Here is a 17,301-nt window from a genome sequence, read left to right on the forward strand (position 1 = left end):
ATAAGTTATACCTGCCATTTCCATACCTTTATATTTATTTTCAGTTGAAACTTTATTAACCAAGACACTGTGTTGGACTTCGTATGTATTTTTGGTGACTTTCAAGATAAACTTCTCTCCAAAGCTTTACATTAAAAACAGATTAGTCTTTTTTACATTATTCAGGCTTTTTTCCTACCGCAGACCTTTTTGATTTGCTCTCATTTTAAATCCTTGCGTGTGTGCATGCGTGTGTGTGTGTGCAGACACACAAGTTATTGTTGTACTCTTGCTAAACAGTAACAGGTGTTGAAGTCTGGTGTGTCATCTTCCTATCAGTTGAGAAAGCAACCATGTAACAGTGAATATTTTGTATTTTAAGTTGTTTCACGCTAAATACACCTGTCCTTGAATAGAGATCAATGCAGACAGTCCCTTCTTTTAGAAATCTTAGTCAGAACACCAGTTCTTCATTTCCATAGAATTTTTCTGCCTCGAGAGTTGACCGCACTAAGAAAGAGATTAAGAAAGCAAACAAAATGTTTGAAATAGAACTTGCCCAGAATGAAACACCATTGCAAAACTAGTAACATGAGCTCTTTTTCAGACTAAACATTGAAGAGAAGACCTTTTAAGACTTGCATATAACAGTGCCAACTGGTAACTTCTATTTAGATGTTCAGGCATAAGTCTATCTAAACCGTTGTCTGTATGAGAAAGTTTAGCGAGTTATAGACTTGGGCTCAGGTCAGAAATTACACGTAAACCGGTATAAGTGATCGAAAACCAGCCTAAAACTATAACAGAACAGAAGTTTAGTGCACATAAACTGGTTTCAAAATGGCAGAACCTGGTTTAAGATAGACCCGGATGGATCTAGTACCAATTTTAATCAGTTTAGGTTAGACTAGTCTATCGAACTTCTGTTCCAGATCCCCTCCTGACTCAAGTTAGGTCACAGTCCCCCAGCATCCCAAGGTGCTTTGTGCCCCCCTTGCTTAACCCCTCCTTGCAGGGCAGGTGGGCGTGCCTCTGCTAGTACACCTCTGCACTCCTGGGCTGTTACAGAGCTGAGCCAGCAAAGCCTCTGATCCCCAGCCCTGCATCCTTCCTGCACCTGTCAGTCAGGTGGGGCAGCAGGGGGGAGGCAGGGGAATGAAGCCCCCTGTCCTAGCCCTGGGTTCTCTCCAAGCTGGGGTTTGCCTAGCTAGGGGGAGCCCCATGTCACAGAAGGGGTGGTTTCCCTTGCCTCCATCTCAGCCCTCTCCCTCCCCCCACAAAGCAGGCACCTGCCCAGCTGGGGTAGCCCTTGCTGCTGGGGGATTTCCCATTCATACTGGGCAGAGTTGGCTGCACAGCCTTGCCCTCTATGGCCACATCTAGATGAGCGTGTCTGTGCGGTATGTGCCGCGCCTGCCGCACGTTCAGTTGTTCTCCATGCTGCAATGGAACACCGTGGAGGGTTTCTTTGACCCGTGGATATCCAGGGGTCAAAAAAAACTGCAGAGAAAAAAAGGAGAGCAGCGCACGTGGGAGCAGTGCGCACCAGATAGAAGTGAAGCCGAGCTGCCCGGAGTCACATTGCGGCTGCCAGCCAGACTTCACACGGCAGAATTGCTGCTTCTGCTGCAGCCCCAGGAGGCCCCCAGGACACCAGGTCAGGTTGCTGGAGCCAGCCCAGTGCTGGCCCCAGGCTCCCCTACCCCACCCGAGGTAACTTGCTTCACACTTCCGTGGGGACAGCTAGTGGTGGCGCTGCTTGTTCTCCCCTGGGAACCAAACATCCACACCACATGTGGACACGCCCTATGAGTCTCTGCCTCTGACTTGTAGTGGGGAGCTAAGCCACCACCCCCATCTTGGCCCCCCTGGCACCAGCAGTAGCCAGCAAGATGCTCCGGACAGCCCCAGGGGCTTGTACAGGGTGTTGGGGCCTGATCCTTCCTTTTATGAAGCCGGTCTAGCTGGGCAGGGATGAAGGAAACCTGCCCCCCACAGTGTGCCCACCCCCAAACTGGGGCAGACCCCAGTTTGGGGGAGCTGATATTGGGGTGGAGGGCTTTCCCCCCCACAGGTCAGAGACAGATTTGCAGGGGGCAGGGGTGTTTACCCGGCCAGGCTGGGTAGAGTCAAGGAAACCTTGTAGTGGGGTCTCCCACGGTTGGGGTCATGTGCTGGGCAGCCAAGGAGAGATGGCACCTGCTTGGCTCTACTTGAGTGCTTTCAGTAACGTCTGGCATGCTAGGAGGTGTGCAAGAGCACCCCTGCTTTCTGGCCTCAACCAGTGCAGGCATCTGCTTGTCTTCCCCAACTGAGGAATGAACATGAGTTCCATTTGTTAACAGTCCAGTCTACACATCTTAGAGAAACCTGCTTAGAGTGACTGGATTGATTTCCCCTCAGGCTTTTTGACTGTTTTTACTTAGCCTTAGTTATATCAGGGTGCATAGTGGTGGGAGAAAGGGTTCTTTTTCTGGCTTAGCATAAATACCTTTCTAAAGTGTTTAAAAGCAAAAGCAAAAAAAAAAAAAAGCCAAAATAATTGTCTACCTAGGGACACGGACTTGAAAGAGTATTGCAGACTTTCCCAGCTGTGTGCGCCATTAAAATCTGGGGCGCAGCAGCTGGGGATCAGGGAGCTCCCCGATCCCCAGTGGCATGATTGGGATCTGGGGAATTTTATGCCCCATACTACAAATTGTGTAGTGGCATGGCAGGGAACACGTTTTTTGTAATCAGGCATAAAATTCCTGAGATCCTAGTTACACAATTACATTAATGCACCCTATTTATGGTGTATATTTTATTTTTAATCTGGTGTTGAGTGCATAGTCATTTTTGTTTGTAGACTTCTTCACTTACATCCTTCTTTAAATGAAACAAGTTTAAAAATGTAACAGGAAAGTCTTTTTGATCACATCCAGTTATTTAGTCCAGTTAGGTATTTTAAATTAATAAAAGATATCTGTTTAATTTCACTGGAGGGTTTTTTGTCTCTCTCCTCACTCCTGCAATCTCTGCCTTAGCTTTTCTGGGAATTGTTTGCCCTTTACCACCTTGAGTGGATTCTTCTCTCCTTTCTCCCCACAGCTAGTACTCATGGTGATAGTATCCAGGGATATTTTAAAATTTTTCTTCAAGTATTCTGTGTTGGTGGTGGTGAAGATGATTTATGTTTTTTACATTTCTGGTCTCTCTGCTCTTTAATTCTCAAAGATCAGTCTTGGTAAGAAACAGACCGACCTAACACATTGGGTTTCAATCGCAATTTCAAACCAGTCAGTATAATTTTCTGGGCAAGGTGTGTCACTGGTACAAGTGACAGAATAACAAATGTAATGAATGCGTGTATGGGGGAGGAGTGGGGGGCAGGGTGCTTTTTAAAATATATGTGAAATGGAAACAGATTGCAGTATTTCTGTGCAGCTCTCTGTAAAACATGCAAAAATACTGCGTTAGTGAACTTTGTCTTTTGTCAAATAGCTTTTGCGTTACAGATTTATGCCTTTTTTGACTAGGTGGATGGACTGTTAAAGAGCCTGGCTTTTATGATTATTGCCTACACGACTCAATGACTTGAAATAAAGTAAAGGCTCTGGGTCACATCCTTTAAAGATAATTCAGGCATCTGAATGTCTTGAGAAATGTGTATAATCATGACTTAATCATAATGAGCAGAACATTCTTTTGAGTTGTTCCTTCATTGGTATATGCTGAAGGTACATATTTTACCTTTGTGATACTTTAATTGTGAAATATAAGTTTAAGGGGTAGAAAGAATGATTTAATTTTTTTGTTATTTGGAGGTTTCCCTTGCCCAGGAGGTATTCTTATGACATCACCACCAGTTGTGTGTGTTTTCAAGTAATCTTATTTTATAAATATTGATATATATGGTTATAGTTTATAGGGTCTGTTATCCTTTCTGCTTGTGTGAATAATGATAAACACAGTGTATGTAAAAAAAATACTAAAATATTAAAACTTGGTTATAATTGAGCTATATGTTCATTATAGATTATATTGTTAACTTTTGTAACTGCTTCTATTCCTGAACACTTCTTCCAAGCCTTTTTCTGTGTATGTGTTGTCTTGTGTGATGCATTTATTTAATGTAAGGTTATGTTGGATATAGTGAAAAGAATGTTTTGGCATGTGTTTGTAATGTGCCATGCAAGCATATTGTTCTTCATGAATGCCCTTATTATGCAAAAGTATATTACTTGATAGTAAGTAGTGAAAAATCTTGCTGCTTAAAAAGACGAAAGATAGTATCGGTATTCTTTAACGTGTTTTATAGAACAGCTTAAATTCTAGTGGACAAGCAACTGTTAACTATCCAAATCAGAAATGCCAGTATGATAGAGATGCCCTATGGTACAGATTTCATCTTAGAAAATTACCAAAACAAACAAGTAAACCTCCTCATCCCCAAATTTCTCACCAGAGAGAACTTTCTCAATGTAAACTCCTGTAGTGCTGGATTAGGCAGTTTGAAAGACCTCTGACGTGTCCTAATGCACTTGCATGCAAAAGTAGTCATGCTACATTATAGTGTTTGTTTAAGTGCCAGCTTTTAAATAATTTAGGACACAGTTAGGTGTTCTAGCTTGCTTGTGAAACTGTTGATTTGTATGCTGCCCTTCCCTACAAATATTGCAGTTGTACATGCAAGTCATTAAGTGCACATGGAAATAAAAATAATAAGCAAGGGGAAGAATGAGTAGGGTTACAGTGTTTTGCATGGTTTTGCCTCAACAATCACTATTGATATAAATGATACCAGTGCTACTACCATACCTACTACTATTGCTGTGTGGGTGAGACTGTCCATAGTTATCTTATTGGCTATAGAGACCTGTAGCTTCTTTTCTTCACCGTAGCATATGTACACAGTTAGAGATTTCCTGCTGGCAGGAGGTTGATGTTCCTGGGGATATTATCAGCTGTAGGGATTGTATTTCTCTCATATTTGCACCAAAACTGTGCTGAAGGTGATTATTTCCCACTCATCATTCAGAGCCCAATCCTGTGATGTGTGGAAGATGCTGTACACCTTTCAGGGTGCATTTGTAAATGGCTCAAGTGTCTCATCTTTGTAAAATATTATGTGTTCAGATTATAACAATACAGTGTTTAAATTAGAAGGATTTAGTTTGGTCTCACACTAGGACTAGAAATACTGTATGAGGAACAAGTTATTATCAGCTTTCTGTGACTCCCGATTCTTCAATCCTAAGGAATGGAAAATGGAAGGTTGGCAACTCTGCAGTGGCTGAGTTAAACTACCTTGTGCACTTATGCAGCTGAGCAACTCTGAATTTCAAGACTGAAATGCATTGGGTCCTTTTTGGTTCCTTTTTAGGATGTAACTCTTAACATTGGATTTCCTGGTGTCTGTGTGTGATTCTTGCATTGTTCTACTTTTTAATGGTGTGTGTGGTATGTTTTAAATGCTAATATCCTTATAGTGATTTTTATGTTTACTGATTCCAGTAACTTGGAGTCTGATTTAAAAAAAAAAAAGATATATATATATATATATATATATATCACACGTACATTTATTTTTCTGGCAAATGGAGTAATATAAAAGTGCATGTACCTAGGGTGTGAGGGAACTGGAGTTAGTTGTTGAGAAGAAGCAGCTCTTCTATAGCATTCTCTTATATTTTATATGCAGATTATAATCCTGCTTTTTGGGTAAACCAAGGAAGGGTTAATGATCTGCAGATGCCCACAGGATTCATTGGCAATACAAACAGAGCTGGCTGTGTTGCTTGGAGTGGATTTGCCAGGATGTAAAACGGATAGAGTGGCTCTTCCTTAGAATGTCCTAAAATCTGTGGAGGTGGAGTATAGATTCTCAATAGATCTGTAGTCCTCACACAAAAGGGAAGCTGCGTTCTAACATGACATCAGAAAGTTCCCTTCCTGAAGGGAGAATAACTCTGGTTAAGTGTGGCATAAAGCTGCTAGAATTTGGGGGAATGTGAGAACTGAAGTGTAAATGAATATTGCGACCAGTAAAAGTTAGAAATAGCAGCAAGTTTCACTGGCACCTATATGTCTAAGTGATGAAGCATTTAGGTAATTAGACATTTAGACTTTCCTACCAAAGAAAGCTCTTCTATAATTTAACAGAATAATTCCCTTTTTTTAAAAAAAGGAAGACTAGATGCATGCTTATTTTCTCCCATTGTATAAATCTTCAATTTAAAAGATCCTTTTAGTAAAAACTAGTGGTCACGGCAGAGTTGGCAGCTTTTATGCCCAAGTATGAAGTCGAGCAGCAAATTAGATACGTAAATAATATCTCTAAGAGTTAGTTAGAGTTCTTTACGTGAGAATCACTTTAAGCACTGAACACAATAACATTATTGTACTAAAGGAACCAGATTTCAGAAAGACATTTTACCGTGTGCATGTGTATATGTAATTCCCTGTTTAGAGATTACTTTAGAGATTTTCTACTGAAAGATGTGGGAACTGGAATTACATGTTTTCATTTATTTGCTATTTCTTGTCTGGTAGTAGTAAATCAGTAAAACGTAGATACATGGAAAATAAATTGCATCCCACTTTTGTGTAGTATGTTTGCATGTTCATGTCTGTGAGGTTTTGTTTTTTTTATGGGAATCCTGTGCATTGAATGATTCACATTTTTGTTCAGAGATGCCATTGCTGTGGTGAAGCCAGTACCATTTTAATGGCAAATAATATGTCAATATTTCTATGGTAGTTGTTGTTCAAGCATTGTACTGACTTTAGTGCAAGTTGTTCTTAATTTCTCATCTAAGGTACAGAAATATTATTTCCATTTTGAGATGGGGAAAGAGAAGCAGAGAAAAGTTAAAAGATGTTTTATATTGTATTAAGGGGTGAATCAGTTGCACAACTGGTAATCAGTGTTATAAATTAGTGGATTAAAGGGGGAAGTGATGCCTAACTGCCATTCACTTTCATCTGAAATGTAACACTTAACATCTATTAGTGGCTTTGAAAAGTTCCGCCTTGTTTGTATCAAAAGATGAGAAAATTTTCAAAAGCACCCAAATGATTTAGCTTACTCATGTCTGCCACAAATTTAGGATAAACCGTGCTTCAGCTGCTCTGCAGTAACTATCTGCACATACATTCTTACTCCATGGTAAATGGAAACTCACCTACAATAGCTTAGTTCTCCTTGATGGGCAAGTTGCTGGTCAGTAGCTTTCATTTGTTATGAGGTAAGAATGTATACATTGGTAGTTACTGTGGAGTAGCAAAGATATGATTAATCTCCCTTCCTCCTCCCCCCCCCCCCCCCCCCCTTTTTTTTTTTTTTTAACTTTATGGCAGCTTGTTTGCATGCCCCATATCATAATACTGCTAAATTACTTGGGTGTTTTGAAATACTTTAACATAAGAAAATAGATCACATACTATTTTTTAAATACAAAATATGGTTTCAGGGATATTTTAAAAAAGACTGGCAAGGTTCTTTGACTAGATGTGATATCTTTTATTAGACCAGCTGAGTAGCTGGAAAAAATTTTCTTGGCAAGATTTCAGGTCCAGTCACCTTTCTTCAGGCATGGGGAGTCTGCTGTTCTGTGGCAGGATGTCAGTGAAAAGGTAAATAGGTAGAATTAGAAAGACAGAAATGATTAACACTCTTTGAAAATCTGTTGTAAAAGTTGCAGTACAGTGAAAGGGTTGTGTTTATTGAGCATAACTTGGCATGTATGTGTTCCTTCCTGATGTGTTCTATTGTTAATTTTTTAAAAGTTTATTTACCAAATTTTGAAACTTAAAAAGCAAATATCTTATTGTCACACTTCATTAAACCCAAGCACTGATGAGCAAATAGAATAGTCACGTGACTAATTGTCTGCATCTTGAAACTGGCATCATTGTTAGGGCTGCATGAAATTTCAGTCGCTGATTCGATTCGGTGGAGACTCAGACTGATTCGACAGACGAATCTTCAAATACGAATAGAATCGGGAGACCCTTTAATCTCTCAGAATTTAATTGGAACTCTCTGAATCGATTTGAAGAGATTTGATGATTCAGACATAGACACAGCTTTGTTTTTTCTACATACCTCAAGGTGCCAGGCATCTCATGAATGCTGAGATAGTGGGGCGGATGGTGTGTCCCACGGGAGCGCAGAGGGGTTCCCAGTGTGCTCACTGGGGGAACACCCCGCCCCCGTTTTAACTATGTCTGTAGTTAGCTGGTACAGTTAATCCAGTACAAGAACTGGATACAGGCAACCTTTTGCAATGTATATATAACCCCTCGTGAGATAGATAAAAGTAAAAATTAAGCTTTTATCCACTTGTTTTCTTTTCCAGTTATAGTAGTGTATAGAGATTCTGTCTCAATAATTAATTCAATTTTCACAGGTACTATTGAATGAAAAATATCAATTAGTTAATTTAGCCACCTGGCATAATATTGGATTCTTTTGGTGTTTTGAGATTAATGTTGTTGAAAATATATTTTCAGTAGGAAAAGGGAGTTTTGACTGATAAATTGTTACATTTTCCTCAGGCCGACCAATATGTGTGACTAATGTGCACGCAATAAAGATTTAAAATATTGGCAGGTATATAAAATACTTTAAAATTACATGTTGCTACTGTTTTTGTATTTGCATTTAATTACTGTATCTTGATCATTTTAAAACCTGCAAATACGGCCTTTTGTTTTAGTTTTCAGAGAGTCTCTCTGCATATCAGGACACTAGAAACATTCTTCAAAGTGTTAGTTTCCTAAAATGTGCAGGAGTTGCATTTTAAATGCTCCTGTCAGCATATATGTTAGAGTACCTTCTGATGTTTTGCTGGTCTTCCACAATTTTTGACTTGCTTAAGAAAAATTATGGATTTAGAAATTTTGTTGCTGTATTTTTAGCTGTGGAGTTAGTCCTCTCTTTTCATTAATTCATTTGACTTGTCAATTACTTTATTTTCCCCATTGTATGTTTCTCATTCTTCATATGTTAGTCCTTCCTTTTCCATGTCCTTGTGATAAGGGGTTTAGCAGAATTTGCAGGTTCGTTGGATAAGGGGTTTAGCAGAATTTGCAGGTTCGTTGGAATCTGACAGGGCTGCACTTTGAGAGTTTCTGCATGGCTTTGAACTTACAACCTCTGGGCTGTCAACTGCATACCTTAGCGCCCCGCCCCCTTCTGATGTCAATGATAAAACTAAGAATTTTCAATTTTTTGCTTCCATTTTGTCTGGCTTGGAATTTTGTTCACATTCCTGTTCTTCTTTATTTGTAAAGGATTATTTTATTTTTTTTCCTTGTCTAGCAAAATGGCTAACTCTTTCTAAGAAGGGTGGCTAAATATAAAAATTGGAAATGATTGGAGCCATAAGTGGTAGCTTTTTCTTTTTTTTCTCTCTGAGATCTGAGTAAAAACCCTGATTTTATTTTTATTCTTTTGCTTTACGTCTTGCCAGTGCAAGCTGCTATTAATATTATATTGTCCTAGTCCATGGGGACCACTATCAATATGATGTATGGATGCCAAGTCCAGGAGGTTAGAAGGCATGGTTGGGATTCATGGGAAGGTTTGCTCGTGTAGTTCATGGGAAGGTTTGCGCGTGTAGGGTTTTGGGCAATGAGGTGGTTGGTTGGGGTAAGAGCTGAAGTTCTCAGATTTTGGGGAATTGTTTGGGGAGCCTTGTCCATGGGTGATTTGCTTATTGTAAGCTGCTCTGAGTCTTTGAGATAGGGCGGGATGTAAATACATAAACAAACAAATAAGTAAATATAAAGCTGTGTTGTTTGATTCACCCTAAATTACCTGGAAGTCTAAGCCAATCAATCTAAAGAGATTTTTATATATTTATATATATTTATTTATTTTTCGTTCTGCCTCCCTCCCCGCTCCCTCCCAGTAAATATAATTTCTGCCAGGCAACTAACTGGATATGGACGCTTCAGCCATTTGTTCCCATCATCCACCTATCAATACATGAAGATGCACAAGAGGATTCTGGGGCACTTATCATCTGTGTATTGTATAGCATTTGATCGCAGTGGAAGACGTATTTTCACAGTGAGTTTAAAAATTTTAATTTTGAACCTGGTGTGTTTAAACCATATAATGTTCCTGTCCAGAGGAACCTCCTACTTCCTTTAATTTGTATATTTTTTAAACTGCATGTTTCACAGTGCTGGTAGTCTTCCTTATATTTCAGTAAAAACTTTCTAGCAGACGTTATAGTGAGATTTCTTATTACAGATTATTAAAGCTGTGTGACTTCTGCAAAATGTACTCTACTAGATTTGTATTGTGAAGTACAAAATAGTGTATAATTAAACTAAAAGAGTCAAAATAAGTGGAAAAAGGTAATTTTGATAATTTTTCCCTTCTGTACATTGTATATATTAATTTGTGAATCCACAGTATTTGTTAATTCATCGTGCATCTCAAAGTTGTAAATGTGCGCTATTAACTTTTTACCATACTTCAGTATTCAAAAGCAGCTTTTTTCACCTTTACAGAAAAATATATGGATCATTCTACACCCTTTTCTTTTGTTGAAGTCTCCTTTCTTTTCTCTGTCTGCCTTCCCAGCTACAGTTACAAGCAGGACTGCTTTATGTTTGAACTTTTATTCAGTTAGTGAAATTACGTATAAAACCAAATTACATTTCACACTATATTCAATTATACCAGCATATTGCTTTACACTTTTTAAAGTGTAATATCAAATTCTGAGCAGAACTGAGGAGTCAGAGGGTCAGACCTGGATCAAGCATAGATCCAGCAAAAAAAAATTCCTATGCTAGGGGTTTTTCTGCTTGAATATTGTCCATGTCTACATGAGATGTTTACTGCTGACTAATTAGCTCTGCAATAACATCTTGGTGTCTATACATTAGGGCTGTGTGAAACACCATCGTTTCATTTTGACCACCGTTTCAAAGGGACAGTGTTTTGTTTCGATTTGAAGCACTGTCCTGTTTCATTTCTTCGAAACTGTTTCGCTGTTTTGACTTGTTTCGATGTTTTGCCCATGGGCTATAATGGGGAATCATGAAAATGCCCAAAACGTTGTTGATTGTTGCCTGATTCAGATGCAAATTGTAGGGATTGTAACCCCTTCTGAGGGCGCGAAGCCTGCCAAGTTTCAGGGAGATGGGTTTAGAGGTTTCTCAGAAAATGCACCTCGGAGCCTTGAAAGCAAAATTCATGACACTTGCTGGCAGCAGCAGCCTCCTGTCATCTGGCATGCAGATCTGGGGGCTTGCACTCCTGGGAGGGCTGTGAGGCAGTGCCAGACTCCTCCTGGCGGTGTGGGCCCCCAGATCTGCGCTGGATGACAGGAGGCTGCTGCTGCTGCCTGGAACCAGTGCTGAGCACAGCCGACACTCAGTGCCAGGCTCCATGGAGCTCAGCCTGGTGGCAGGAGGTGGAGCACAGCCCCAGCTCTGCCCGCCTTCCGCCACCGGGCTGTGGTCCATGGGGCTGGTGGAGCCTCATGGAGTGCAGCCCAGCAGCAGGAGGCAGGCAGAGCCAGTGCTGCACTCTGATCGGCTCCGCCAGCCCCACAGAGCACAGACTGGTGGTGGGAGGCAGGGAGAGCCGAGGCTGTGCTCCTCACCGGGCTGTGGAGCCACTCGGAGCGTAGCCCTGGCTCTCCCTTGCCTCCTACCACCAGGCTGCTTTGAAACTCGAAACGTTTCGAGTGCCCTGATTTCATTTCAAAGCTGTTTCAATGCTTTTTGTTTCATTTCGATTTCACTGTTTCAAGCCAAAAGCAAATAATTTTTCTTTGATTAGCCCAAGAAATGTAGTTTTAGACAAAAAAAAAAATCATGCCTCCCTAAGCATCTGGGGGGTTTGACAGATTCTTCTAGGGTGTCCATGAGTCCCCTTCCTCCTTATGTCTTCTTGTAAACATAGAGTTTCTCTCTGGCAGCTAGTGTTCTTCCCAATAGTTGGTGATAAACCCTTTTATTTATCATCTCCAATCCTTTTTGACAGGAGATCTGTCTCCCAGAAAGGGATCATTGCTTAGTTAATATCCCCCGCAACAGAATAGCTCTTCCGTGGAGTGCCCAAAATTTTGTCCAAGCGTGCATGCCTCTGAATAGAGGGCATTCAAGGTTTAATGACCCTCCATTGTTAGTCCTGTGCCCTGTCCCTTAGAACAGTGGGGGCCAACCTGGCTAACTGGCTTAGGGACCGCACCCAGAGAGTGGTGGTTGATGGGTCATTTTCAACCTGGAAGGAGGTGGGCAGTGGGGTCCCACAGGGTTCGGTCCTTGGGGGGATATTATTTAATATCTTCATCAGTGATTTGGATGAGGGTGTGTTGATCACCCTCCAAGTTTGCAGATGATACCAAATTATGGGGCAAAGTTAATACGCCAGAGGGCAGGGAGCGGTTACAGGCTGACCTGGACAGGTTAGATCAATGGGTGGAACGTAATAGGATGCAATTCAACAAAGATAAATGTACTCCACCTAGGAAAGGAATCCCCAGCACACCTATAGGTTGGGGGAGGTCCTCCTCAGCAGCTCAGAGGCTGAGAGAGATCTTGGAGTCATAGTTGACTCCAAGATGAACATGAGCCAGCAGTGCAATGAGAGGCCACCAACAAAGCCAATCGCACCTTGTCGTGTATTAGCAGATGCATGACTAACAGAATGAGGGAGGTGATGCTCCCCCTCTATGCAGCACTAGTCAGGCTGTAGTTGGAGTACTGTGTCCAGTTTTGGGTGCTGCACTTCAAGAGGGACTTGGAGGATCTGGAAAGGGTTCAGAGGAGGGCCACCTGCATGATTAGTGGTCTCTGTGAAAGACCCTACGAGGAGAGGTTGAGAGATCTGGAGCTCTTCAGCCTATACAAAGGACGGCTGAAGGGTGACCTTGTGGCTGCCTATAAATTTATCAGGGGAGGACAGCAGAGAATTGGGGATGCACTATTTTCTAGAGTGCCCCAGGGAGTAACTAGGAATAATGGGTACAAACTAGTGGAGAGTAGATTTAGGTTAGACATTAGGAAGAAATTTTTTACAATAAGGGTGGCCAGAGTCTGGAATGGGCTTCCAGGAGAGGTGGTGCTGTCACCTAACTGGGAGGTCTTCAAGAGGAGGCTTGACAGTCACCTGGCTGGGGTCGTCTGACCTCGGGCCTCTTTCCTGCCGGGGCAGGGGGTCGGACACGATGATCCATTGGGTCCCTTCCAACTCTATAATCTATGAATCTATGAACGTTTTTTGACAGCAGTGCCATAAATTAGCCCTGTACCCTTCCCAAGTACCACTCCGATGCCTTTCCCCTGCCTGATGTGCTGCTCCACTTTCTGATTCCCACCCTGCGCTTCATACCTGAGTTGCTGCTTTGCTTTGTTTCCTACCCTGTCTGCCACTTTGCTGTCTGTCCCCTCCCCAGTCTGCCATATACCATGCACATTGGCTGTCTGTGCTACATATGGCACCCATGCAGCAGGTAGGCCATCCCTACCTTAGACTATCTGTCCATCATCAAGGACACGCCAGGGAACACAGCCCTACATTCAAAATGGAGTTAGCAGTGTGAAACAGATAAACATTAATTCTATAAGGTGTACTATACAGATCTCCCAGGGCCTCACATGGGGCTCCATTGGGTTGTTGCATACTAAGAAAGAAAGGAAATATAATCATATTATACAGTAGACCAAATTCATTCTTGGTGTACTGTAAGCAACTATTTTGCCATTCATGTTAATGGAACCATATTTGCTTATGTCAGGGTTACGTTTGGGCTGTTATTTCAAAGTTTTGAAAGTATTCTCAAGTTTGCATTTACAAAAGGAGGAGAACATACATATATGTTACTTGCTTTGGATGAGATTGCCATGGGCCTGTCATCCAAGCATGTTTTGTCTCCTGCCACACAAGTGATGATCAAAACTTTTGTAGTGTATTATTCTATCGAGGTTTTAAAACCATATAACTAGGCCTCTCTTTTGTATCATTTCACCTGTGAATTTTAGTGCTATGAGTATAATTATATTCAATATAATTGAGCTGTTTTCAGAGCTTTTTACAAACAAATGGAAACCTTCAAAATGCTTTTTTGAATAAAAGTGTAGTTTTCTAATAAAACTTTATTATTGTTATGATTTGATGGGGTTAGAAAGGAATAGTAGGTTCCCTGAAAGATACAAAGCTTTGTTTCTAGCTTAGAGGTGTGCTGAAAAATCGTATTTTCTGTGTTCAGAAGAGCTGAGCATTCAGTGAAAATTGGAAGTGCTCATCATCTCTAATCTTCAAACAGATATGTTATTACTACATTAATAATATTGTAGAGGGGTCATATTAACATTGAGAGTCAGTTTCCCATTTTAACTAATGTTTAAATCCCCGATTCTGCAAAGGTATCCAAAATGCTGAGTGTCTTTCTGTGGAATTCCACTGTAGCCACCTTTTTTGCAGTGACCCTTGTTTTGGGCATTTGTTCATCTAAAATGTTTGGAGATGTGATATGTTTTGCCTACTCCTTAGTTGTTTGTGTATCCTTAGGGCTCAGATGACTGTTTGGTGAAAATCTGGGCTACGGATGATGGACGTCTGCTTTCAACATTGCGAGGGCACTCAGCTGAAATTTCTGACATGGCTGTTAACTATGAAAACACGCTGCTTGCTGCAGGCAGTTGTGATAAGGTAGTCAGAGTGTGGTGTCTTCGAACCTGTGCACCTGTTGCCGTTCTGCAGGGCCATTCAGCTTCCATTACTTCCATACAGGTAAGAGGTAACAGTATCTTTTCTTCACATTTTAAGTATCTTCTTAAAATAGGAAGGAAGAATGGTTTAGTGATATTTTTTGCAGGTTGTTCACATGGAGATCTTCCCCAGCTTGACAATAACCGAAAGCTATTGTCATCCCGTGGCCTGTGTAGCAGGCACTGTTTTTAAACACAGTTCCCTTACACAGATGTAGGCCCAGAGCAAACTGGGTCTCACATTGGTGATATGTAAATGGAAACTATAATTTTTACACTGTTATAATCTTATAGTAAACATTGAATTAGGCTTGTTTTCATGTGCTCCATTCACATGAGTGTTCTAAACTGGAATTTATATTTAATGCAAGCTGATTTTTAAGAATTTGATGTTGTAGGACATTATTTTACTTTTGAATTAACATTGTGGATTTAAAATATTTGGCTCTCCTCTCCAAGATTTTAATGAATTTTTAAGATTTGTAATTCTTTTACATATTTGAATTGACAGGTTGCAATAACTTTTTCTAAAATGGGTACACAAAGTGTTTTAGAAATTATGTTGTTAACAATGGTCATTATTGATAAACAGAGTAAGCCATTTACAAATACCTAGTAGCTCAAGGACTAAACTTCGTCTGGACTCTGAAATCAAAGTTGAGTCCATGGCCTTTGTGCAACATTGTTGAAAAACCTTCTCTGCTTCCTGCCAAAAAATATGTGCTGGGAAGTGGAAGACGCTGGGATTCCTACCAGAGGCTTGGCTTGTATCATGTTTGGGTGGGGTTCCATGCTTGAAATGGGCTGTCCTAAGAGGTAGTGCTCAGGTCCTGGAAAGAAGGCATATTCTGTCACTTTTTGTTACAAAAAAAGAAGACCTAGGTTACTGTCCTATTCTTCCAGTAAGAAATTAAGAAATTACCTTCTGCGCCGTAGAGTGAGTGTCTTTATTTTGCAACACACATGCACATTTTCTACTTCATCTTATATAGTCATGGAAGTTTAGTTTCTGTAGAGATTTATTATATTGGTCTCTTAATTTGTTAGGGGAGAGTTCATACTCTCCCTGAAAAGATTTTATTTGCTAATCCCATTTATGTGCACCCTGGCTTGGATGTAAGAGAACAAGGAAGGCAGCTGTCTTAACTGCTGTGATTTTTATTTTTAGTTTTCTCCAGCAAGAAAAGGAACAACACGATACCTCACTTCTACTGGTGCTGATGGAACAATCTGTTTCTGGCAGTGGCATGCTAGTACAATGAAATTTAAGTAAGCTTATTTGGATGTTATGATCATTTAACTAATAACCGGTTTATTTTGACTTCTAGAAAATGTGTGAAGTCAGAGCTGGGTCAGTGACATAAAGGCAGAGGATTGATGTACAATACTTTTAGAATATATGTAAATGAAGAGAAGTCATTTGCCGCATATTCCTTTGTCTGGTATACATAATACTTCAGTGAAGAAGTCTCATAGGGCTATGTTCTTGCATGGATCTACAGATGGACTCTGATTCATTTCCTCAGTACCCAATTCCATGCTTGTGTATGAGGCAGTGTGGAGTCCTGAGAATAGAGGAGTTTCATAGCCACATAAGTGCTATGAAGTTGGCTTGTGGGGCTGTACTTTTTCCTCATATGTGCCATGATATCTAAACCTACAAGGCTCATTGAAGTCTGTAGAGTCTTGGGCTTTTAGTTCTTTCTTTGCTTTGCCGACAAAAGCTGTAGAGAGATGCTCTCACTTTAAGCCTGTACATATTGGACCAAATTCTTCTCTTAAGATATGCATGCAAATTCCATTACCTCTAATTGGAAATGCACACATCTGTAGTTACAGGGGTGTAGGTTGTAGCCGTGTTGGTCTAAGCACATAGGCAGACACAAGGTTCTTTGGGTGAATCTGATATCTTTTATTAGACCAACTTAAATAGTTGGAAAACAATTTTTAAGCAAGCTTTTCAAAAACCCTTCATCAGGCTAAGGAAGTTTCAGCAGTTGGTGTGTGCTCTTCCTGGATGGAATGAAAAGTAAAGAAGCCAGAGGCTGGGATGGTATGCATACAAGATAGGCAGTCAGTGAAGATGTAGACTCCTCAATCTACATCTTCACTGACTGCTTATCTTGTATGCATACCATCCCAGCCTCTGGCTTCTTTACTTTTCATTCCATCCAGGAAGAGCACACACCAACTGCTGAAACTTCCTTAGCCTGATGAAGGGTTTTTGAAAAGCTTGCTTAAAAATTGTTTTCCAACTATTTAAGTTGGTGTAATAAAAGATATCAGATTCACCCAAAGAACCTTGTCTGCCCACATCTGTAGTTAGAATTTGATGCCTAATGAGTGTTTGGGTTTGATGGTATTATAAACTAATTAGTGGCTTGTCAGTTTCTATTTTAAATATGTTTGAGTTGTTGAATGCAAACAAAATATTAAATAGGTTAAATAGTCATTTTAAGTCATAAAAATAGAAAGAGAGTTAAGAAAATTAATTAAAAAATATATTTAAATGATAATAAACTTCCAAGGTATAGATCCTGAAATAAAGGAATTTAAAAATGACTCTTAACTTTAAGCACTGAGTAATAATGATACCGC

The 17,301-nt window shown here is 40.4% G+C and overlaps 1 protein-coding gene across 1 annotated transcript in view; it reads left to right on the top strand.

Moving 5' to 3' along the window:
* Nucleotides 1-17,301, top strand: part of BRWD3 (bromodomain and WD repeat domain containing 3) — a 95,757-nt gene that overhangs the window by 14,149 nt on the left and 64,307 nt on the right. The window contains exons 4-6 of the mRNA XM_006028331.3: nucleotides 9,879-10,039; nucleotides 14,504-14,725; nucleotides 15,872-15,972. Of these exons, the coding sequence (XP_006028393.2) occupies nucleotides 9,879-10,039; nucleotides 14,504-14,725; nucleotides 15,872-15,972 (484 nt within the window). The remainder of the gene's footprint in view (nucleotides 1-9,878; nucleotides 10,040-14,503; nucleotides 14,726-15,871; nucleotides 15,973-17,301) is intronic.

The sequence above is a fragment of the Alligator sinensis genome, unplaced genomic scaffold (assembly GCF_000455745.1).
Source record: "Alligator sinensis unplaced genomic scaffold, ASM45574v1 scaffold294_1, whole genome shotgun sequence".
NCBI lineage: Eukaryota > Metazoa > Chordata > Crocodylia > Alligatoridae > Alligator > Alligator sinensis.